The sequence below is a fragment of the Falco cherrug genome, chromosome 5 (assembly GCF_023634085.1).
Source record: "Falco cherrug isolate bFalChe1 chromosome 5, bFalChe1.pri, whole genome shotgun sequence".
Taxonomy (NCBI): Eukaryota; Metazoa; Chordata; class Aves; order Falconiformes; family Falconidae; genus Falco; species Falco cherrug.
The window spans coordinates 60,641,778-60,666,333 of record NC_073701.1 but is presented as its reverse complement, the minus strand read 5'-3'; the positions used below and the strand labels follow the sequence as shown (position 1 = coordinate 60,666,333).

The 24,556-nt window shown below is 35.0% G+C and overlaps 1 protein-coding gene across 7 annotated transcripts in view; it reads right to left on the bottom strand.

The window, feature by feature from the left end:
• The window catches only part of NAV3 (neuron navigator 3), a 414,479-nt gene that overhangs the window by 154,096 nt on the left and 235,827 nt on the right, over nt 1-24,556 (bottom strand). For all 7 annotated transcript variants that reach the window (XM_055711535.1, XM_027808516.2, XM_027808518.2 and 4 more), the window contains exons 4-5: nt 12,223-12,295; nt 8,265-8,442 (exon numbers count right to left, since the gene is read on the bottom strand). In XM_055711535.1, coding sequence (XP_055567510.1) covers nt 8,265-8,442; nt 12,223-12,295 — 251 coding nt within the window. The remainder of the gene's footprint in view (nt 1-8,264; nt 8,443-12,222; nt 12,296-24,556) is intronic.

The following is a 24,556-nucleotide window of genomic DNA, read 5'->3' as shown; positions in this document are numbered from 1 at the left end:
AAATCAGCGTAACTATGTCACAGGTATGTTCCAGAAAATGTTCAGACAACCATTAAGTACTTTGCAAAGAGGTAGAACTGTAGAAGATACTGAATGACACACAAGGGCAGGTACCAACCCACAAAGGACAAGTTTTTCAGGATACAGCCCACAGAATTATGTCAGAAGGTAAAAGATACAAGCAGTTTCTGAGAAGTTCACAGTGAAATGGTTAAATAGGAGATGAAAACATTAAAAAAAAAAAAAAAAGTAAAAGCTATTGAGAGGCTATAAAATACTTTATAATTTATTTTTTTATATTTTCTATCTATTATGTGCTATATTATATCTATAGAAAAGACCACTTTAGAAACTGAAAATCTGCTTTGAATCCCCTTTTCCCCTCGTACTTTAAGCTTAAGAAATATTAGGTATCTTCTTATCTTAGAGAGGATGGGCTATAGGGAAGGAACATGTGACAAATGCATTTTTGCTATTGCATTATTCTGCCTTTTCTGTGTGAAGTTTATCAGAAAGGTTAGTAATTTGCAATCATCAAAAAGTAACCCTTTTGTGTATGGTAATTTTTAAGTCTCTCAAATGAAACAGAAGCATGTATTATGAAACTTCAAATAATGCTAATGCATTTTTTTCAGACTGCTTCAAACCACAGCCAGTAAGGTGAATTTTAGGGGGAAAAAATTGCTAGTGAAACTGTGGCAGTAATAATGTATAATTAATATGTAAGAGGCTATGATGGTGTACTTTTTACAATGTTCTGTCAATATACCATAGATGTAGCCTAGAAAACTCCTGAAACTGCAGTAATTCCCAGCATGTAATGGCAGTTATACCAAATGTGTAAATTAATTTCATAGCTATATGATGCAAACAAATAGCATGTGCAAGAGCCCCTTTTCCTGATGACCTATATAGTGCTTATCACAGGAACAAAACTCCTCTATTTTTCTGTAGTTCATCATTATTAAATATCATTTATTTACTTAGGTACACAATTAACTGATTTAATTGGTACACAGAGATACTATATTCTTTAGTTACTTGGACTTCAGGGCAACAAAGGTGAAGATGAAATAACATCCTTCCTGAAGTTCCTTTCATTGGGAACCACTGAGGACTGTAATGATTACATCTTTGAGGAGCAGAAAGAAATGGGGCCACAGCTGATTTTCAAGATGGAAAGATAGCTCAGTTAAAGTAAAATTAAATCCCTAAGGTCCATTTGAAGGTCAGCTGCTGCAGGTCCTGGTGCAATCACATTAAGCAATTCATTCTGTGTTACCTCCCAGATGCATAAAAATACATCCGATTAGATTAATAGCAGCTTGTTCCCTTTGACACGTAGTAGAAAACAAAGAACAGAAAGAATAAATAAAGCTTTTCCTTATTTTTCTTTCTTTTTTTTTTTTTTTTTGCAGTCGTTAGATAACAATTCTAGAGTGGGAAAAGCGGGAACTACCTACTTGTTTCCCTTCACTAAAACCAAGTGACTAGCAATTGCAAGAGCTAAGGACAGCAAAGCAACTTGGTTCATCATTTTCACAGAATCACAGAACGGTCAGGGTTGGAAGGGACCTCCGGAGATCATCTAGCCCAACCCCCTGCTAAAGCAGGTTCACCTACAGCAGGTTGCACAGAACAGCATTCAGGCGGGTTTTGAATGTCTCCCGAGAAGGAGACTCCACAGCCTCTCCGGGCAGCCTGTTCCAGTGCTCCGTCACCCTCAGGGTAAAGAATTTCTTCCTCATATTCAGATGGAACTTTCTGTGGTGCGGTTTGTGCCCGTTGCCCCTTGTCCTGTCGCTGGGCTCCACTGAAAAGAGCCTGGCCCCATTGTCCCGACACTCACCCTTAAGATATTTGCATACATTGATAAGGTCCCCTCTCAGTCTTCTCTTCTCCAGGCTAAAGAGGCCCAGCTCTCTGCCTTTCCTCGTAAGGGAGATGCTACAGCCCCCTCATCATCTCTGTAGCCCTCCGCTCGACCCTCTCCAGTAGTTCCCTGTCTCTCTTGAACTGGGGAGCCCAGAACTGGACACAGCACTCCAGATCAGCCTCACCAGGGCACAGCAGAGGGGGATCTCCTCTGGTGTATCAGCCACTCCTTCCAGTATAAATATGACAGCAAACTCGCTGAGGGTACACTCCGTCCCTTCATCCAGAGGTCACTGATGAGCAAGTTGAACAGGACTGGACCCAGTACCAACCCCAGGGGCACACCGCTGGCTACAGGCCTGCAGCTGGACTCTGCCACTGATCACAACTCTGAGCTCTGCCCTTCAGCCAGTTCTCGATCCACCTCACTGTCCACCCATATTTCTTGCCTTTCCATTAAACAAGTAAGACACATGACTATGTACACATACCATTTTTTAACCTATGTCAGTGTAGTGTACTTGGTGTAGACTGTTAAGTTTATAATTTAAACCTTGAGAACACTGAAACAAAGGCCTTTTTCTAAACTGAGAGTGGTGTAACCAAGATTGGCATACAGATTGCCATTACTCTAGCATGGATCTATTTAAAATCATAATCATAACCATTACACTTGCATTACTGTATTTCACACAATTTCCAATACACTTATTTTCCCCTAGTCCTTCTGAGCAGGAGGCAACATGAAACCCAGTTCCTTGCAGACATGCAACTGACTGTAGAAATCAGCTACCTAACTTTGTTTATATGCCTAGGAAAACCAGGGTGCTCTTTTAATATAACAAATTTAACAAAATCCATCTGGACCTCAAACTGTGTTCATCATTCCTGTACGTGATAAAATAGTTTGTCCGTCTTGGGGAATTTTGCTGACAGTTTACTGAAACCAGTTACTGCCTAATCCATAAATGAGACAGAACCTCTTTCATCCACATGTGTTTTCTTTTAGTATCTGGGTGGTTGAAAGATCATCACTGTAGAAAGTTTAGATATATTGCTGTGATAATGGAATCCACTAGCAAAGCAAAGCATAAAAATATAATGTAACCATTGTTGTCATCTATCTGTACTGACACATATAAATAAGGCCACCAGCACTGTATTTTTTTAACTAAATCTCAAAGCTGCAACAAAGTCACAAGAGTGAAGTGCCTACCTCAGATATTGCAGTATTCAATTCCCTCAGTTATACAAGAATATAGGAAATTTTAGGACAAAAAGAAATCAGAAATCACATATAAAACCATTCTCTCCCTTAGGTTACCATTTATTATTTACTGCAGATTTTTCCACTAATCATCTAAATTATGTTAAGAGTTTTTATACTTAGTGGTATGAAATTATAATCTTCCATAAATTCAGCATATTCTTCACAATGAAATTCCACTCACCATAAATCAACTTACTTCCTTCTTTTTATGTTTAATGTGAAATGTTGCTGTCGGCCCTAGCATTAGATAGGCCAATGATACTCTTTCACATGCAGAATATTACTCTCTGTGTGCACAATTTTCACAATTCTGAGCTTGGTGATGAACAGATTACATGGGATCAGGAATGTTAAAGTATCGCCTCACTGACTAATAATTTTAGATAACTGTGTTAGAGCCTGACGTAGAAAATTCATTATCCTCTTATGCCAACCTTACACTAAGGGAAGAAAGGCTTCTCCAGAAATCAGTTTAATGACATTCCTGATCTGTGTTGTCTCCTGTAGAACACAGTGATTACCTAGTCATCCAAGGACAACTAGCCTCCTGAACTAGTCTTCAGAATTCCATATTTCTGCACAAACCTAATCCTGTCAGTCTCATGATACTCTGGTTATGACCTTCCCTTGGGGCTTCTATTTGTTTACTCTATCAAAACAGCCTGCTATGAAAGCTGTGGAATCCTAATATTGCTTTTTGTGCCTGTTTCAGCTTCTGTTCACAAAGGGCCCAAACACCCTTTCATTGAAGTTGATATTGAAGTAGGTTTACTTGGGTGGCATGCAGAATTGGCTCAGACCCAGTAATGATCACAGACATTGATCATTACGGAGGACATCAAAACCTGGAAATCAGGATGAGAGTACCATCATTATCGTCATCATCATGAGGACCACTCTCTCTAACTAGGAGAGTGAGACACTAGCCCTGTACATACAAGGACAAAACTTCTTTGGCCTTCAGCAGGGCCTGAATGCTACCACTTCTCCACCCTGACCATCTTCTGTGTGACTTGTTATAGGTACTTCTCTCTGCCATGTACAATCCATATTTTTCTCTGAAACAGTGGAGAACATCACTTTCATATTTGTTTAATAAAGTAAACACAACGGCTTTTTACTCCCTAGGAAATCAAGTTGAAATTGAGCAATATGCTTACTACACCTTAGGTGGAAGCAACAAATAAGATAACATTTTCCAATGGAATAATCTAACTTAAAGTAACTATGATTATTAAGACATCATTTCAAAGACTTAAATTACAACATGAAATATGTTTGCTAACTGAATATTTTTAAAAAGTACGAAGTCTATAAAAAGCATCCACCTTTTTCAGTGTATATGTTTTGATTTTGCTTACATGTCTGTACATATATAATCATGTATATATTAAATGCACTTCAATGTATAAAGTGCTTCAAAAAGACAGCTTTATTTCTCAGGTGTATAACACAGTAGAAATATGTGAGTCTTCAAGTAAAATAAAATACCAATAGGTATAAGAAGAAAACATTTGCAATACCCTTGAAAATTTACTCAAATTAGGTTTGCCATTACTTAGATTACTTACATTAGTTTTGCCATTACCAAACAAAGAAGAATGTGCCATTCAGGTGTTCACTACTATATTAATTATCTGGCTTCTGCCCTAATAATAAGATAATTTTTGTTGCTCCTCTCACCCCAAAAACCTGGAAGAACTATTACTAAGTAACAAAGGACCACAGACCAAATTAATGAAATACTGTTATGTGTATTTGCCAAATAATTTTTCCAAAATATACACAATAAGTAATTTGTTGCCTTAAGTTTTTCACATGCCAGCCCTTTTCACAGTATAAAATGTTAGAAAACAGAACTTATTAAGAATTTTTAAAAGCATATTCAGAACTGCACAGGCTAATAAAGTGAGGCATAGCTGCACAATAAATCTGTAATAACAAATTGCCTTAAATATTAACATCCACTATGAAAGGATAAAATAGCTTGGTTTATTACTACTACTTTAGGGAAAAAAAAAAAAAAGTAAAGTTACTCTATTATTGATAGTAGTGAGTTTATTGAGTTAATAATTCCACATAAAGAATGTGAGATTATTACATACCTTAGACTTTATCACTTTTTAATACTCATTGTTCAATGAAAGGGGAAGGTTTAAGTGTCTGTATGAAAATACTTTTTTCCAAAAATACTTCAAGGTCTCAAGTGTCCCATGGAGCAGCCACATAAGTTCCTTAGGACTTTCTAAATCATAAGCGCCTGCCTTGTAAATCAATTAGTCATGTTGGTTCCTTCTGTAATTAATGCTGAGAAATAGTTGTCATGAAAGTGATCATATCATTCAAATCAGTCTTGGGAGTCACTAAGATACCTGTCCACATTTCAGACAGCAAAAGGCAGGCAAGATGAATCACATCAAAGGCATCTTTTTTTTAAAAAAAATTTCATATTTTGGCTTCTTTCTAAACAGAAGCTTTTATTACTCATTAACAGTTTAAAACTAAAAAGCTGTTTGGGAAATAATTTTGAATTATTTTCCAAAATACTTGTTTTGATGGGAAAAAAAGAATTAAATTAAATTAAATGACTGTTCTGTAAAGAAGGGTTGCTAAGTCCACCACAGAGAGTTCATATTAATGTATACTCGTATCTGCCCATCTACTTGTGGAAAACCTATTCTTCAAATGTAGTCTTTTTTCTTAGAAGGGGACATATAATTTTATGCTAATTTCCTAATATTACTTTGAACTAGTGAAAAATGAAAAAGGCAATTAGTATTTTAAAAAATAATATATATTTCTGGGTTTTCTTCTAAGTCTCGGAGCTCCTTATTCTTCTGGCAGCTCAGAATACTAGACATATTTGTAGCAGAAGACAGAAATCTTTCATGCAGAAGAAAGCTTTTAGAAGTAGGGACCTTTCTTCATCCTGAAAGGCTTTACTGAAAAATGTATGGATAGGGAAATTCTTATTCTCTCAGGCACTACCAGAGTTTATGGTGACACACTGAACTTCTGTGTATGTGAAAGCAAACAAAAAATCTTGCTATCAGTTTAACAGATAAGAAGTAAGAAAGATGGTATCAATCTCAGTGTAGTATTTTTTAACATCGAAACATTTTGCAGATGAAATATAGCTATGAATAAAAATTTAATCAAAATCAAAATTATTTTAAACTCCTGGCATTAAAGTAGAAGGTCTAAAGCATGCTGAGGGAAATAGAAATTTTGTAAAACCAGCCTCAGATGTCACTTTATGAAAGCATGAATGTTGGGGCTCTGGACTTGGAATGACTGCCTTTCCTCATAATGAAGTATATTTCAACATAGTAAAGTAGAAGAGAAGAAAAAGGCATGGAAGGACCATGAGATCTTGGGGAATTATAATGAAAAGAAAGCCTTATAAAAAATGCATCCCCTCTTTGCCTATCATTCCTCAATCCTGAGCAGACAAAGTAGTGTGCTGTCACTGTCTTCCAAATAGTAAACAACTGCTTTGCTCCAAGCTTTTTTTGACAAACAGAATTCCTTGCAATAATGTTGATATATAAAGGAACACTGTAACTATTTGGTTATTAAAAATTCACCATGGTTAAATAAGAAAAGCAGGAAATGTTTCTGTTCTTTTACTAAATTATAAACACAAAACAATAATGAAAGGTATTTACATGAAGCTGGCTAAGCCTTTAATTCCACTGATTAAAGCAGTGAACACTTGTAGACCTACATTCATAGGAAAACCAATTCATTTCTGAACAACAATATGTTATTGCCTCTTATGAAGTATTAAATTTCTATCAGAAAGCAGAAATTAAACTTCAGAAAATGTTGAGAGTGGTCAGATTCTTCTAGGATCACACCATAATTCCAGACTACATGTTAATAGTAAACTTGACAGAGAAAGCATTCAAAGACATAAATTTTCAGTAGCAGAGAGAAAAAAAAAAAGTGTTTCACATTGTAATGCCCAAGGCAAACACAAGTGTATCTTAATTTTTTTATCAGAGTAACTAAAATGCCATCAGCAACATTTTCCTATAAATATATTTTTACATTTCTAGTTTCAAGACAAAGATTTCCATCAAGCTGAAGTGTGAAAAGTTTTCTCAGCTGAAGAAGAAATATGTTTACTATAAACATGAAAGTGTAATTTAGATATGAATAAACTCAAGAACCAAAATTTCATTACTCAGTCTAATACCTTTAATTCATCCTAGATCATTGACTTATCACACTGTAGACATACAATTGCTCAGTAAGTATCCAAAAATTTTTAAACAAGCAAATAATAAATCAAACCAGTACCAAACCCAAGAAAGCAATAAATAGAACTCTTCATTAAGAACTGCACTTTACATGGTACATAGTGATTTATTTTTTTTTTTAACTTACCCAATGAAGTATATGTTGCTAATACTCTTTCCATTTAAATGCATATCTCTGTTTAAAACTGATTCTTTTGTCATGGCCAGTAAGCAGCTACCTTCCCAAAATATGTTTTCAGCTTCAGTCTGAAAGCTATGTAATTCTGCAATTAAGGATTCTACTGAGTACTTTGCTTTCCTAAAACGAAATCATAAACTGACCACTTAAAAGAAACAACTAGATTAAGACCATTTCTTCTCCCTTTCAAAAAACATTCAGATAGAATTAGGCACTCAAAACCAGAATGTTTGGGGTTGAAAAGAGTTTATAACAAATGAAATTATTAATTTTGCCTTTTCCCCATGTATTTTGCTAATCAATTGAAGTTGCTCATTTAGATGTAGAACCGGGTATGTAAGGAAAACATTGAAATAACCAGTATACTAACCTTATGGTATGCTAATTGTCTCATTATGTGAAGGACAGCAGAATCAATAATAAAGTGAAAGAAAGCCTTGAAAGTAATGAAAATCTGAACTAAATTTAATTGGGAATGTTCTCTGCTCTCACTCTATCTTTACACCGAAGTTTAATACAAAACAAACACTTAAGATACTGTTTTCCTACATCCATTGCAAATAAAAAAAGAAAAAGCCAGACTTTTAAAGTGACCTATTTTTTCACATAATTTCACCTTTTTTAAATAGCAAAATAAAAAGCTTTTATACCTGAGAAAATTAACTTTTTAACCTACCTCGACTGCATATCTTGGTGTGTTTTGGACTGGCTGATTTCAGCTGGAGGTGAAGGGACTTGCTGTTGTAGCTCCACCAAAGACTGGTAGTACTGTTGCTGATGATGTTGCTGCTGTTTGTACCGAGACAAACTGAAAAATAGCCCTAAAATGGCTTTCAAATTTCCATTCCTTATTTCTATTAAAAAAAAAAAGAAGTGAAAATACTCAGTTTTGTAACAGTTTTGTACTAAAACATCTCTGTACATACCTACAGCTATACATACTTATGTCTCGTATCTTCATTTATCTCTAATATCAGGGATATTAGGTATCGCTGATACTTTATTGTGTTATAATCTTTGCTTATTTATGTGTCACTGTTGCAATAAACATCAAAATAAGGTTCTCATGATTAGTCACAAGTACTTGGTCATAAAGAAGAGTAAACCAAACCCCAAATAATATACATACTCTGAAATGAATACTCCTTCCTCAAAGCAGCACAAATATTCTCAGTAAGCAGAGTTATTCAGAAAAATCTGAATTCCTTCTGGCCTTAGGTACACACCCTTTCTACCTTATGGTTTTAAATTACTCGTCTTGCTTTCTGGGCAAATTCTGTGCACATTGGAAATAAACAATGACTTCTAGAAGAATCAGAAAGTGGAGATGGTAACACTTTTGTAGGTGAGCACACCCATTGACATGAATTTGCTAGGAACATGAGAGGAGATTAATGGAAAATACTTATTAAAAATGGTGACCATAAAGTTCATTATTACATCTTTGAACTTTTGGACTACACAGTATTTTAGCTTTCTATTTTACACTGCTATTACTGATTAATGAAGACTTCAAAACTACAGCTTTCACATGAGGCTAAAATAGCTACCCATATGAAATTCTGGTGAGCCACAGTAGCATCATCATGTCTCCCATTCCTTTCTTAGTTTTTCCCCAGCCTGAGATGAAGTTCTTAAAAGGATAATGTTATTCTTTTGTCATAAAGGATGTCTGTGTCAAAAAGTAAGCCTCAGGAGGCTTTAATGAAATTATCTGCAGCACTTCAGTCTGTTCATAACCTCATTATAATTTTCTTTGGCACTGAACTTCTGGTGAAAGGTTTTCATTAGGCCTATAGCCTTATAACCTAAAATGCAACACTGCAATCTTTCTGCCTCCTCTGCAAATCTTAATACTGAGTTGTGTGTGCTACACAGCTTGCTTGGGTAATTTTTAAAGCAGAATTTGAAAACAATGACTGTCATATTCATGTCTTTAAAACCATACTAATTTTCTTTCAATAGGATTAAGCAAAATGTTAGTACATACATGAACAGGCCAGCAAACATGGCAGCCTTTATGCTCTCAACCTGTTCTTCAAAAGCAAACACAATCCTGAACTTCGCAAAATGAAAATTTAAGTATCCATACTTTCTCATCTCCCCATGAAGATGCTGAAGGATCTTTGATTCCCCATGAGACCTTCAGAGATATGCAGAACTTTCTTAGAATTAGAAGTCTTTTTAGGCAGCAATGACTTTTGCAGTCATGGTTTCAAGGAAGATTATTATCAAGGAACAAGGAAACTTGTATTTAAAATTATCTTTAAAAAACAACAACAACAAAACCACAAAATTATCCATCTTTATGTTGCTGTGATTCTAAAAATATTTCTGTACTTTATGCCAGTTTTTTATTGTTATGATTTTGCATAATTTACTATTCAGAAAAAGAACCCTTTGTTTGTTAAACCCCACTCATTTTTTTATCTTAGAAATTCACTCTTTCTGTGTTAAAATATATTTTTTACTATTTCTAAAGAAGAATATTATCAGTTTTGAACTTCTTTTTCTTTTCTACTTCTAAAAGAGTTAAAGTTGGAAGATTTCTCTTAAACTGAAAGAAAATCCAGAAACTTCAAATCTGTACAAAACACATGCAGGGAAGAGAAGGGGAGCATTCTTCTTTGTAGCAACTGGCTTATTATGTATCATTTGGGTTCTCCAGTAGAGATTTTGCAGTCAACATTTGACAATTACTTCTGTTTGAGACCTCCTTGCTCATGTCAAAATGGGGTGGAAAACTTGTGAAATCTTCAAACATTCATAAGCTCATGGTTTACTATTTCAGAAAATTTCTGATCATTAATAAAAGACTTAGTAGTAACAAGGCACATTTACCAAAGGCTGTTACAAGAAGCAGATTTACACTTTCTAAACTGAACTGATTTTAAACATAAATATGCTGGCAAAATGTTATGAAGGTAACTTGACTATTTCATGATAAAAAGTCTGGTTTTCTCAATTTCTTCTCCTTGAAAGAAATCATAATATTTAGATTTTACATGCTAAAAATGGTATATTTAAGGGACCTACACTGTATCACATTGTGATAATTTGAACTAATATAATTAAAAAATTATATAGGGCATTTACACCAGATTTATGACCAACTCAAAACCACCATAACTAGTTTTAATCTTATTTCAGAACTCAAGGTCTGCCTTCTAAAATTCAGTTTGAGGATAATGAAAGTTTTAAAAAATAGTCCTTGCATTTAACACTATGTAGTATTATTGCTTTTAGTAGTATTTAAACTTAAAGCTACAGTGTTGAAGCTTATATCCTATTAAAAAATTATTTTCCAAAGCGAAAGAAAGGTATGAATAAAGAAATGTATTACAGAATGCACTCAGATTTTGATTTCACAAAGTACAGAAAAAAGTGTCATTCGCCATATCATGGTATTAAACAATGAAGAGTATTCTCATTAAATAAATTAATGCTATTCACACATTTTATCATTATTTTATATGTAAATAAAAATAGGCTAAAAAATCAAGTTCTAAACAGCTTTGAGGTGAACAGCAACATGTAAATGTTCAGTACTCTTTTGCATCAACATATCTACAGTATATACAGAGGTCCTTTTAAATCATTTAAGGAGCTTTCTGTAAGTTGACAATCACAGTGAATAGACAGTACATATTGTGGCCGTGTGACGCTTCTGCTAAGGTACTAGAGAGGTGCAGATGGTGAAAGATAACAATTCTGAGTTAATTTCAAGATCACTGGTTAGGATTCACAATTTTTTCCCTGTGTATCTCCTGAAAATCGACTGAAATTACCATCTCTGAAAAAAAAAATATTTTTTTTCTTCTATGTTTTAGTTGCACTACAAGCAAAATAAAAATATGGGGTTACACCCCATTAATACCTACTGCCTTCATCTGCACAGAGGCCAGAAGGATTTTGAAGGTGCATAGCTCCTTGCAGAACTGCTTAATTTGTTACAGGCCAAACGCTTGTATACGTTTTATTAATTTACAAGATGAAGTATCTACCTGACTTAATTTCTCATTACCAAGACAATATTACATACTAAATAAGACAATTGGTATCTTAATGGTTTTGATTTAATACATTTATTAACTTAGTTGTAACTGCATCTGGCAATCAACTGAGGTGACTAATACTGCAAAAAAAGGTTTTAATAGAAGCAGCAAGACCATTCACTCTCTCACGAAATACATGACATCAAAGGAACACAATAATTTTCAGACCCACCCTTACAGCATTACTACTACTAATAAATTTGCTTAAATGGTCTTCCCTGGGTTTACCTGAGTTAGGTTCTCATATCCATGTTTGTTGATTTGAATTGTATACATGAACAAGTTAAAAAGTATGCTTGGGAAACACTGTACCTATTAATACTGTGGAGATAACATGGAAGGATTAATACTATTGAAAAATATTATTTTAAAACATTTCTCAAGCTTCATAAACATATTGAATTTCTTGGTTCAATTTGAAGGGAAAATTAAAAGGAAAATCACTCACCATCACTAATCTATATTTTCATGCTTTCAAGACAGCTGGAGTTTGTTATTTAGATGCAAATAATTTGCATTAAGAAAATTAGTTTTCAGAAAAAAATCCCATTACTTGTTCTGATGATTGGTTTCTCTTACCTTCTGCAGAAAGACCTTGGACATTTACGCCTCTGGCTGCCAGAAAGCTAAGACAGACATCAACATTCTCAATCTGCAATATGAACAGAAATAACAAGCAGCATAAGGCTGTTTGACAAAATGTAGAAATGCAGGGAGGAAAGAAAAAAAAAAAAAAAGAAGAAGAAGAAAAAAAAAGAAACAGCCCAGGAATGAATACTTTACATTCATTGCATACTACAGCTCTTTACCAAAGTTTAACAAGAATGATTACTGCTAATTGGGGAACTGATATAAAGCTTTCATTGTCTGCTTTGGTGCTTAAAAACAATTCATAAATGCCCGATCCAGAATGGCATGCTGGCAAATCAGCAACCCACCTAGTTAACATAAAACTGGATTTTATATGCTACAAACAAGCAGCAATGAAAGCATCCACAGAGTATTAGACACTGAATATACGCCTGGAGATGCGGGTGACTAAATTAACTAAAATATGTCAGCAAAAGCCTTCAACAAATATGACAGCAAAGGTATTTCCTTGGGATGATGTAGAATTCTGTGAAGTGATGTCACAGCAGTGGTTTATTCTCTACTTTTCCCCTTCCAATCTTATGCTAAATAATTTTAGCATGCTTCATGTTTATGCTTCTTGGAAGAGTGCTTGCTTAGTGAACAACATGGTGCTGACTTCTGTTAGTGGTTTAGAAGAAATCTATAGTTACCACAGAGAGCTTTAGACAGGAAAAGAACGTGTAGCCTAAATGTAGATCAATAGAAGGATAAAACATCTTACTCTAAAATGACTAAACACAAAACTAATTTGACACCCTTCATATGTCTGTTTCTAATAGGTCAGGGTTCTCTTGAGTTACCATCCCCAGCTGGTTCCCCCAGTCCTCCCAGCTTCTATAAAGCAAATAAGTATAAAAGTAGATCTTTTAACTCACAACTTTTTCTATAAATATGCTGCTATGAAAACAGAAAAATTATGTTTAGAGAGGTGTCCTATGTCAAGTGCCTTAAACAGACCTGATTTTAAAACAGATTTTTTAGGTTGATAGAGTATTTCAAAGCAATTAGAACCACAAAAGTAAAATTCAATGTTTAAAAATGTATTTTAAATACCTATATTTATTGGAAAACATTAGAAAAAAAAAAAAAAAGAATATTCAACTCCAAAAATATAAGCCTGCAGTAGATCAAGTCCATGCAGTTTTATTTGAATGTTTACACATTTTACGATACCTCATATCGACAGTTTTAAAGCATCAAAACTATTTGAACTTTGGCAGTATCTTTTCTTGCCTAGGAGGAGGGCCTTTATTATTGTCATGTTTCTGTGATTGTAGTTCTGTCATTATTTTCAGAAAATGGTATTAGCTGAAAGGAATATAAATATTCTTTTTACTGTTGACCCTAAAGTATATATTATGAGCTCACACGGACTGTGTTGATCCACAGGTAGTATATATTAATTTATAAATAACTGGGTAGTATATATAAATTTATAAATAACTGAAAAATGTTTAGAAATGTGCTTTCTAAGGATAATAAAGTCCAAAGCATTAGTAAACCCATTTTTTAAAGTCTTTTCAAACACTTGTTTTCAAGGACATGCTACCATTTATAGAATGTCTCTTCTGAATCAATGAAAAAAAATCACAAAACCCAAACTCTGCAGCTAATGCTAACTAAAGTTACTTCAAAATGGGGCTTTACCATAAATTTTTCAAAAGTCACTTTGGCAGGTGTCACCATTTTGCACAGCTGTGAATGTGGAATAACCATCTTAAAATCAACAGGGGTTACTCCAACTCTGGCCCAGCACAGTAACGGCAGAAACTCAAGCATTAACTCTGTCATTTTCTTAAATGTTTATATAGTTTTACACCATGAAAGAAACCCAAATTAACTAGGTCATTTCAAAAGGTGTAGCGATGTGACACTGCTAAGTCAGTTGCAAGTTAGCTGCAGCTAAAATAGGAGGATTTGTTTCTTCCTCACCTCCTTTCCTTCCCAGACGTGGAGCCCTGCTGCTGCCACCTCTGCTGGGCTTCAGTGCTTCTCTGAGCACACCAGGAGCTGCTGGCTCTGTGCAGAAAACTCACCCAGCAAAAAAGGCAAAAGTATTCTAGCCACTCCAGTTCCCTGTGCGGTCAGATAAGCACAAGAGTCAGAAGAGAGGAGGACGCTTCCCAGCCTGAGAAAGGCATGGTTTGGGAGAGGATGGGGGAGGTGGGAAGGAGGGACAGGCAGATGATGCCACTCCTGATGGCAATAGCAAGGAGCTGGGCTGGCTCAGTCCTGACCTCAAATTACACGCCTGCATCAGTCATGAAAATAATGCACACAAGGAGATACTTGTAGTCAACCTTTAAACAATGTCAGCTACATAAGAAAACGTTTTGAATGGAAATTTTCCTGTCCTGAAGAATTTAAAAGAAATGAAGATTTGTTTGGGTATTAGCTGTATAACTGAGTGTCTCTTTAAACTTTGAAATCAACCATAATGCAGAATCAACTACTTCAAAGATGGGAATTTTTTCTCTACAACTAAGTACTGGAAGCCAAAGGGGTGGGGGGTGGGGGGCAGAAAAAAAAAAAAAAAAAGAAAAATCAGGCTGACATCAGTAACATCCATCATCAGTAACATCCATCTCCAAATAACTGAAACAATCCTAGTAGACTGCCTAGTATAACCAAGACATTTTTCATAATGGCCATGTGTCTTCTGCAGTAGTTCAAAAGACCATAGCTATAAACAAAACCTAATTTATTAGAGAACATTTAAGCCCTAGTGTGCTGTGAAAACATGTCGATATCTATCTGCAATACCGAATATTAGTGAATAGTAAACCTAATACACAAACTTTAACATACATTTAAGGTGAAAAATATCCTATAGAAATGGCACCTGGTTACTTTACATGTCGCCTTCTACAGCATGTGTCTTTGAAGTCACATCTCTCAAGAGAAAACTAGTCATTACCATTAACACCAATGACTCAATATACTGCAGAACTACAAAGCAAATTCCGTTTTGCTTCACAGTTCATGAAAAGGATTGTAATAGAAGCCCTAGGTCCACAGTCAGCCCTCTTGGTAGTGGTGTATGAAGCAATAGCAGTGGCCAGCTTTCAGACAATAGACTGTGGTTGCACTGTTAGCCTTATAATGAAGTCTTGTTTTGACTTGTGAATTGAGCAAGTTTGGTGTGGCAACTCACAGCCACATAATACACTGAAAATGTCAGAAAATAACTCTTACAGTCAGTTTTCTGATAATAACTGCAGTTACTACACAACTCTCAGGAACTCTTAGGAGACTCAGTGAGACATGCATTAATACATTCTTGGGTTATTTTCACTTTCTTTCCACTCCAGTCTAGAAAACCTTCGCCTTAAAGTTGTCCCATTTTGAAGCTTTCAGTGTGTCTCTAAACATTGCTTTAATTACCTACTTCTTGCCTTGGCAAACCACAGTTATTCTTTGAAGTCAAACCCTAGCAGCCCCAAACACTTTTTATTCAAACTTACTAACAGATGAGAATAATTTTGCAATTACAAAAGTTCTGAGAGATTTCAAGCAGCTTCCACTCCTCAATACTGTTTCAATCAAGACTGGTATGAATCCCTGAAGTCCATGTTTATTTAAGTAGTTAGTGGTGGGGTTATTATATGCTGGGGTAAACTCTTCCTAGAGCTGACACTGCATATGTAGAACCCTACCTGCCTATATATCAAGGGCTAAAGACTTTGCAGTTTAACACTTACTATGGATGCCTGACAAAGTCTATATCTTACATATGCCCACAGTTTTGTAGCAAATTTTGCTTGCAGCAAGTACCAGTTTGTAACAGAGATGATGTTCGTCATTATCGCAAATAGTATCATCAGAATTACAAAGTGTTGTAGCTGAAGTTATAGTTCATTACAGTACAAAATTCAGGATATACAGATTGACCTCAAATCTTACATATTAAAATACATAAAAGTGAGTCAAATTTGCAAATTTTCCTGTAGAAGTTGCCAAGATCACTGTTGCTGCATAGCTCTCCATCACTGTCAATGCCCAATTGTTTGGGTTTTTTTTGTTCCAAAGCACTTATTTTATATTAAAGGTTCAAAAGAGTGGAAGAAGTGCAGTCCACTGAATAGCAGATCTGCCATATCAAAAAACTTAAAACCTATAAATGGGATAAAGAATTAATGATATAACAAACCTTCATAGCCATTTAGATTTTTGTCCACTTAGCTAATCAATTAACCGCATTTAAAGTCAATCAATATTAGACGAGATTGCTTTTCAGAGGTAACAAAAAACTATTTCTGACAATAAAATCATTTCCTTATCAAAACTCAAGAATGCTATGTCCAGTTCTGAAATGTAGCTCCAGCATTGTGGGTACAGATAAACTCAGCTAAGAGGATGATAGTTTAGGAATTAAGATTTGTGGGCATCATCAGGTACATAACACCATTTGATGTTTTTTAAATTAAGCCTACTGAGTTATGCTTACAATATATTAAGCTTCTTCATAAATCAGATCCTTTTAATGTTGCTCATACACACAGCATTATGAAAAAATAACCTGAGATACTTACAGCACAGATAGTAGTAAGCTCCGATGTATTTCTATGCTCACATTTTAAGAGGTTATAGTCCCAATGATTATGTACAAATAAGCAGCAATACTATTAATACATTATATGGCATACAAAGAAGATACATTGCAAATCTGCTGTAACATATTACATTGTCTAGTTGTGGGTAATCTGCTTTTGACTGGAAACTATTTGAAATTTTACTGACATAAATAAATCACTAAACCAGACTGTGGGACTCGCATGTAGATAAACAGTAGTACTTAATACCCAGCAGTTAGCAGACTTACAGGAAGAGCTTATTTGTGGGATTGTACTCACCAGTGAGTCAACATATAGAGTATGTCTATTTATTATAATTATTTTTGCTGTTACCAAGATTAGCTTTCATGTCTTTTGTCTGGCAAACGCCACTTTCTTCACTTCCAAACATAAAATTAATTGTAGGATGCTTTGGAAGACATGTAATGATGACTAATACAGCATTATGCTTTTCTGTATTTATAGGAAGCTCTTAAAAATACCTTGGTTTGACTAACGCTATTTGTTAGGTTTATGATAATATAGTTTAAAAGAGCATATAGACACATCCACAAGTTAGTTGTTATTTGCTTACTTTGAGCTGGATTCCTCTTGCTAAAGAATGGGACACCTTTATAAATATTACACCTTATTATTACAGTGTTTCTATACATATATGCTCCTAAAATAGTCTTGATTATTTTGGCAGTAGAAGTAAAACAGTAATTTCTTTTAGCACTTCATTCAGTGTTATCTTCTGTAGCTCTGTGTGTGTTTTGACATACTGCTTCATGACCCAAAGCCCCAGATAAAATTTGGCAAAGGATTTGCTCTGTAGAAGTTTTTTAATGTTGCTGATGGTTGATTAGGGACACTCATGGAAATAGTCTCCCACAGAAACCCAGAGAGTCACATATACACTCACCTTCCAGAGCACAGAAACTCCATAAAACTCTTCAGTATTTGTTGGTGGTTTGTTTTTTTGTTTTTTTTTTTCAACACCAACATTAAACAGTACTCCTTTGAGATTAGTGTTATGGCATGAGACACTCTGTGTCACAGTATTTCAAACACACTTTACCAGTAAGTCTTCTTCCTAAATTTCCCCAGAGTATTAACCTAAGTTGAGAGACCTGTATTTGACTCTTTCTTTCCCATGGATATTCGTCATTAACAAAATTTATGGCGGTCAACAGATTTAAATGAATGTATTATTAGAAAACAATTTATTGTTATTAGACAGCTCATTCTTATTCCAGTTCTGTAGCACTAGTAGAATCAAAATCAAATAAAAATACAATACAGGCCTTACAGTTAGCATCCTGGACTCTTTAAGTATTCACAACATGCATGCTATATAAAATTAATAATATGAGAAATGGAAGAGCAGATGCTATTTGTCTGTATGACTTTCACGTGAACCCAGCATGGAAGGGGACACACTGGCTTTTGAGTTCTGGCTGCTTTCTTAGTAGCAGGGGAAAGTGCCAGTGATCTAGTCTGAATTGCAGGCTCTAAGAACAGAGATTCAGGCAAGAAACCAAGATGCCTTCATGTGCAGATAAAAGCATTTTTGGTGCATGTGCTGGAGCTGGTGAGAGAATGAAACTATACATGGTAGAATTAGTTATATAGAATACTCTGGAAGAAACTAGAAAATATTTTGAGGTGGGCATGGCCTAAATTCTGATCTTCCCTCACCTAATAAAGAACAGTATGACAATTGGTCATATACAGCCTCACAGATACCCATTTAAACCACACATATACACACTACCTAAAAGGTCTGTTTTTTTGGCCAAACTTATATCTTGCACAATCTGCTATGCCTAAAGCAGTTCTCAGAGACTGAGAAGGACAAGTTTATTTCACTTTCTGTTCCTAATTGACTCATCCATTGCACACATTGTGACTTGTTGACAACTCACTTGTGGTGTCGGAAACACCCAGATTTTTGGTTTGCCTGGTAACTTTGTTCCTTAAGGGTTTTCTTCACAACTAGTTTCAGTAGTTTGTGTTCCTGTTTTGCCTTTCCTTAAAGCAAAGGGCTAGAAAGCTAACACAGAGAGGTATATAGAGAAAATGCTTGTAGTTCTATACTGGCATATGTTCTTTATCCTTAGTTTTAGCACTAAGATTATTTAAAAAGCCAGACTTCATAAACCAGAGCAGGTGGACATTTAGATTTTTTCACTATGTACATAACAGGCACAGGTCCAATACTCCCTTCACCAAAAAATAAGAATCAAACAACTCAAGAACTGTCTCCATTTTAAACAAGTGAATCCACTCTCTGCTGTTCTATTTACTATCATGCTTGCATTGTACATATCTCTATATGGAGCACGATGTTGTCAGGCTGAAAAATGCCCATTTCTGATAGCCAGCTTACACCAAGGAGGTTCAGCTGAAGTCAAAAGCATCTTTCCAGATCAAAACTGGTATGCAGAAATCGATTACCCAGTCCAATGTCTTTATCCTCCTGCCTATTCATTCTCCAACTGTTACACAGTCAGCACTGTTTGGGCATCTAGCTGATTTTTGAATGATCACTGAAACAATACTCAGTTATGAGAATTCCCTGTTCTTCACTTGAAAACAGATGTTCAGCACATCTGAAGTTCTGCTCACCTCTTTAAAAAAAAAAAAAAACAACAACAAACCTGCAAAGGACAATACAATTCAAATATAAAAAAATCCCCAATACCTTTACAATTGTACATATTCTGTGGGACAAAATGCATCCAAACCATAAAAAGTAAGCAATTATGATCTGTTATAACATATGGTAAGATTTATTTTAATGGTTTGTAAAAATCAGTAACCTCAATCATTATAAGAAATACTTTCTGTGCCATGTGCTGCCTTCAGTTTGGTATTGTTGATTTACCTGTTTTCTGTGAAAAGCTGTCACAAAATTTTACTTATAAAATTGTTTTGTAGTATTTTCATTACATTTTATTGCTGTATGTTATCCACATTGATTCATAGGTATTCAAAAAGGGAGAATCCTGCTGCAGAAAACATTTTTTACTCAAATTTATCTCTATTATAGCTAGAAAAAAATAGTAGAGTTAAAGATTTTCAAAGGGAGCAATATGAAACAAATTCCTATGGTCTCATTTTACAAGTATTATAGTTGAAATGTAACAAGAAACTGATTTCTTTCTATATTTTTATATTGCACGGATTAAACTAGTTTAACACATCTGAGAACAAGCCACCTGCTTTGCTGTCTCTTGCATATTTAAAGTTGGGTATGCTTATTAACGTATATGTGTGCTCATACAAAATTAATAATAAAAGATTTTTATTATTGAGCAAAACTGTCTGAAAGTCTTATATTTCCATCAAGATTCCCTATGAAGAAACTGTACATAGCATTATTACATAATAAAAAAGCTTTTACTACTACTACTTAATAAGGACACTCTGAAGAGCAGAGAATATGCCCAAATTCTTCCAAATCCTGCAGTAAATGCAATGGGAAGACATGTGGCCCAGAGTACTGCAAAATTTACAGTGACCTGACTGAGGAACCTGTTCAGTTTCAAATTTGCAGTCTCTGTGCAAGATGCTGGTTTGTCAGGCTGCATGTTCCACTGGTCCCTTGACCAAAGACTACTGAGACTGGGTGAACTTTGCCATGAATTCTCAGTTCACCTTGTAGACATGAGGAAAATTTGAAGAAAGGGAAAACTGGGAGATAAACAAGGTCTCCAGTAAAACTTGCAAAAGTACAAAGAAGAGCAGAGACTTAAAAATCACATTATTTATGTTCTGATAATGTATTTCCCATGAGCTCCTAACATGACAGCTTATTGCAATAATTTTTTTGTAACTACACTGGAAGACAATGTCAAGTTTCTGTGGGTGGTGTAAATTTGAAAACCCACCCAGATAAAACAGGTGTTAGCAGTTCTGCTGGGAGATATTAAGTGTGTTCTGCTGACTTGTTTTGCACGTGGCCTTTTACCTCACCCAGATGCAAGGCACATTCCATTTTTCTATGGAAATTATAATGCATTTCAGGGTGTTAAGCAGAGTACGCTGACACGCACATACATTTGGCTTGACTTTTTTCTTAAAAAACTCCTCATTACTTGCAGTAGAATAATTTAACGAGTATTCAATAAAAATAACTATCAGTGAACCATGTAACAAAAGTCCAACAAACTGTTCCAAACTAAGTATTGACTTTGCAATAAGAGATGATATATGCAAATTAAAAACTGATTTACTGGAGGCATTTGGGGAGAATTTTACCTTAGAGAATAATAACTACTGGTATGTAGAAGGCCTCCCAGGCAAAAATTTTTAGGAAATGATGCTGGAGTTATTTAATTATTAGTTATTTTTTGAGGAAAGGATGATGGTATTATTTAAAACTGAAATACCTTCCACTTCCTTTTCCAACAGATATTAAGGAACACGCACATCAAATTCATCCAACATGCACTCTGAACACGAAACATGACCAGTAAACCCAGAAATGTGAAAACAAATTAACTTCTCAAATACTTGGAGAATGCAACAGACATATGTACTGACCTGCTGATAAAAGAATGTATGAGGTCACTTTTGAGGTCAGAGTATGAGCTGGGGTGTGTACTGCTTTTAAGAAACTGCTACAGTGGAAAATGGATCCCTTTTGACATATATTATTGCCAGCCTTATCAGGAACATGAAAGTGACAATTGGCGTTGCAAGTTTTACATCTAGCATCTGACCTGCTGCTTGAAAAGCTTGGGGTGAATGTGAGATAAGCTCTGTAATGTGAAATACAATTTATTGGGTGTTTTTTCTGTTAGTATACATCCACCAGTTAATGAACAATTCAGTTATTCTAGATAAAAGCATTAATCCTAATCACAATTTTTAGATGGCCAAATAGGTCATTATGAACATCTGCTGTTCATTTTCATATTAAAAAACAAAACAAAACAAAACCACAACCAAAAAATAAACCAAAAACAAAACCCATCAAAAAAAATCTCTGTCCACAAACACCCCAAAAAACAGAAGAGAGAAGAATGCAACATTTTAATCTGTTCGTCTACATAATGGTGTGATCTTGCTTCTCTTTGTCTCCCTTTCTATCCACTCTTCCTTCTGTGTGTTGTCTGTATTTGCTCTACCTAATTCTACACAGCAGTCTCTACAGCAGACATTACAAAGCACAAAATACAACAATAGTAATTTCTGAAGTGCTTTTTTGTTGTTATAATAGAAATTGTCAGAAGAAAGTGTTAGCTTTTTGATTGGAATATAGCACTGGATTTGGTCCTGAACAGACTCCTGTATTCAGATTCAGAAAACCATGGAGTATTTCAGTATCTTGCATGAGTTTCTTAGAAAGCTAAAATACGACTCCACAGCAGTATGGATCAAAAGAAAAGACTAGGCAAAAGTTCTTTGCCAGCATCTCAAAGTAACTCCCTACTTCAGTGCTCTCATCTCTGCAAGCCTGCGGCCACCACCACCATGAAAGAGCTCTACACATGCACTAAGAACACAAAATTGAAGATAAATACTACCCTGCAATAATGTTTTTAAGGTGATGATAAAAGGAACTCTGTTTGAACAGTGTTTTTTAAAGCAATTCATCACTTCAGTGAGCCAGTCTAAAATCTTTTTTTTTAGTTATGCAACACTCCTGAGTCAGCAAGGTACTAACATCTAAATATTTATGGAACTTGGCAACTTCCAAAAATTGGAGAGCAATGTGAATATGCACGCTTCTCTAAAACAGAGGAGTTTCTCTCCATTAGGTCAAAAGAGAGTCAACAACAGAGTGTTCATTTATTAGACTTAATTAAACCTTTGAAAGCATTCCAGTTCTCTCTTTCACCACTATTCAGTACATAGCAACTTCATTTAGCTCATCAAAAAAAGCAGCTTTTAGAAAGAAGTGCAATTACAACCAGTGACAGGATGGATCCTTTAAAAGGTAAGTAAACAGGTAAACTACGGGGCATTTCACTGCAACTCTTGAACTTTGCCAATGGAATCCCTCCAGATGTACTTTGTGCTTTCTGAACCCTCCCTTTTGACTGCATCAGAAGTCCTAATGCTACAGCTTGTGCAGGAGAGACCCTGACAATTGCCTCCTATGTTTCTGGCCTTTTGATTCTAAAAATATTTTTATTTTTTTAATTAGATATATTTTGCATATTACTCTAAGCAAAATTATATAACATTGAGCTCATCAAAAGAAAAGTGGTAAAAAATACTTCTTATTAGCAACTTCTAAAAGTCCAGAGATTTCTGTAGGTCTAAAGTTACGTGGCTGGCCCTCAGGCTGGAACTTAAAGTCCTTGGGAAGATATATGCAGGAGAGAACATAAATCACTGGGTTTCCTTTATGTTTAATTTTTGTATTACTGAAACAAATTGATTTAAGCCCTAGAGAAAAAGAAACAAAACTGGTGATGAGCTGATGTCACAGGTTAAAACTATTCAAATTAAACCAGACACCTTTAAAAGCCATAGGGATAATACGAGAAACTTAGTCAGGCTTTCACTTTTGCTAATGTACTTGAGCATTTTGTTTTATACCATGTTTAGCATAATATACAAAGAAATATTAGCTCATGCTGCACATGCTTATAAACAGCCTTCACAGTAACCTGTGTCTTTGCTAAATGCTCATAACCAATGCAAAGAATCTTCCACATTTTCACAAGATCTGGTGTCTAGATTCTCAGTCAATGAAAATAAAAGCACCTGAAACCACAGAAGGCAATGAGATATGGGCTTTTAAGCTCAATAGGGCCAGGATTTTTTTTTTTTTTTTTTTTTACACGTAGCCAAATGTTATAATAGAAACATCAGAAGTGCTTGAGCCTATAAAATGAGGCCTTAACAAGCACTTACTGCTTGCTGTCACTTCCAGTTGTAGCCAATGAAGTGTGGAGTGTAGGAGGAAGCAATTTTTCAAATAGTTATGCAAGTGTTTTCAAGTTCCAAAATACAGCCAGCATTACTTGAAAAATAAGCATTTACTGAACTTTGCGGGGGGCACATATCTTCAAATAAACTAATTTATATGATGAAACAACATAAATCTTTCAAAACTGTTTATGTCTAGAAATCCAAATAGAAGCCTTATATATACAAGAAATATGAAGACACCCTTGCGTGTATGTTTACTGTGGAGTGTTACTGCTGATCTGTCCATGAACTGAAAGCTTTTACAAAAAAAGCTTAATTTAAAGTTATTATCAGGAGGAAATACTGAGAAAATCTGTGAGTGACAGGCAAAACAGCCCACAAGACTGGGATGCTGGTTAGCTAGTTATGTGTGCACTTAGAAAGCACAAAACTGTAGCTATCTAACTTCATGAACTATTATTTATTTCACATACAAATAGGTCTCAGCTTTCAAGTGTGGAAGCCATGGGACAAAGAAAATTCTTGTGGTATTATTTCCCTAGAGAGAAATGTCATTGGTACGCTCCCATTGTAATTCCAAAGAAGCTGAAGAATCAAGAGGTATGGATAATTCAAACAAGGTTCCAATTAGCTGACAATAGAAGCCTAAATTAAGCATATTCTAATTATTATATAATTAAAGACTGCCAAAAGCTACAAGCTAAAATACAAACATATTTCTGTCTCAGGAAGACTGTTCAGATTCAACTTTTAGGACTTCACAAATTTGGTGATGGTCAGGATGCCAGCTGAAAGAATTGCTAAGAACTGCATAGGTAAACAAATGCTTTAAG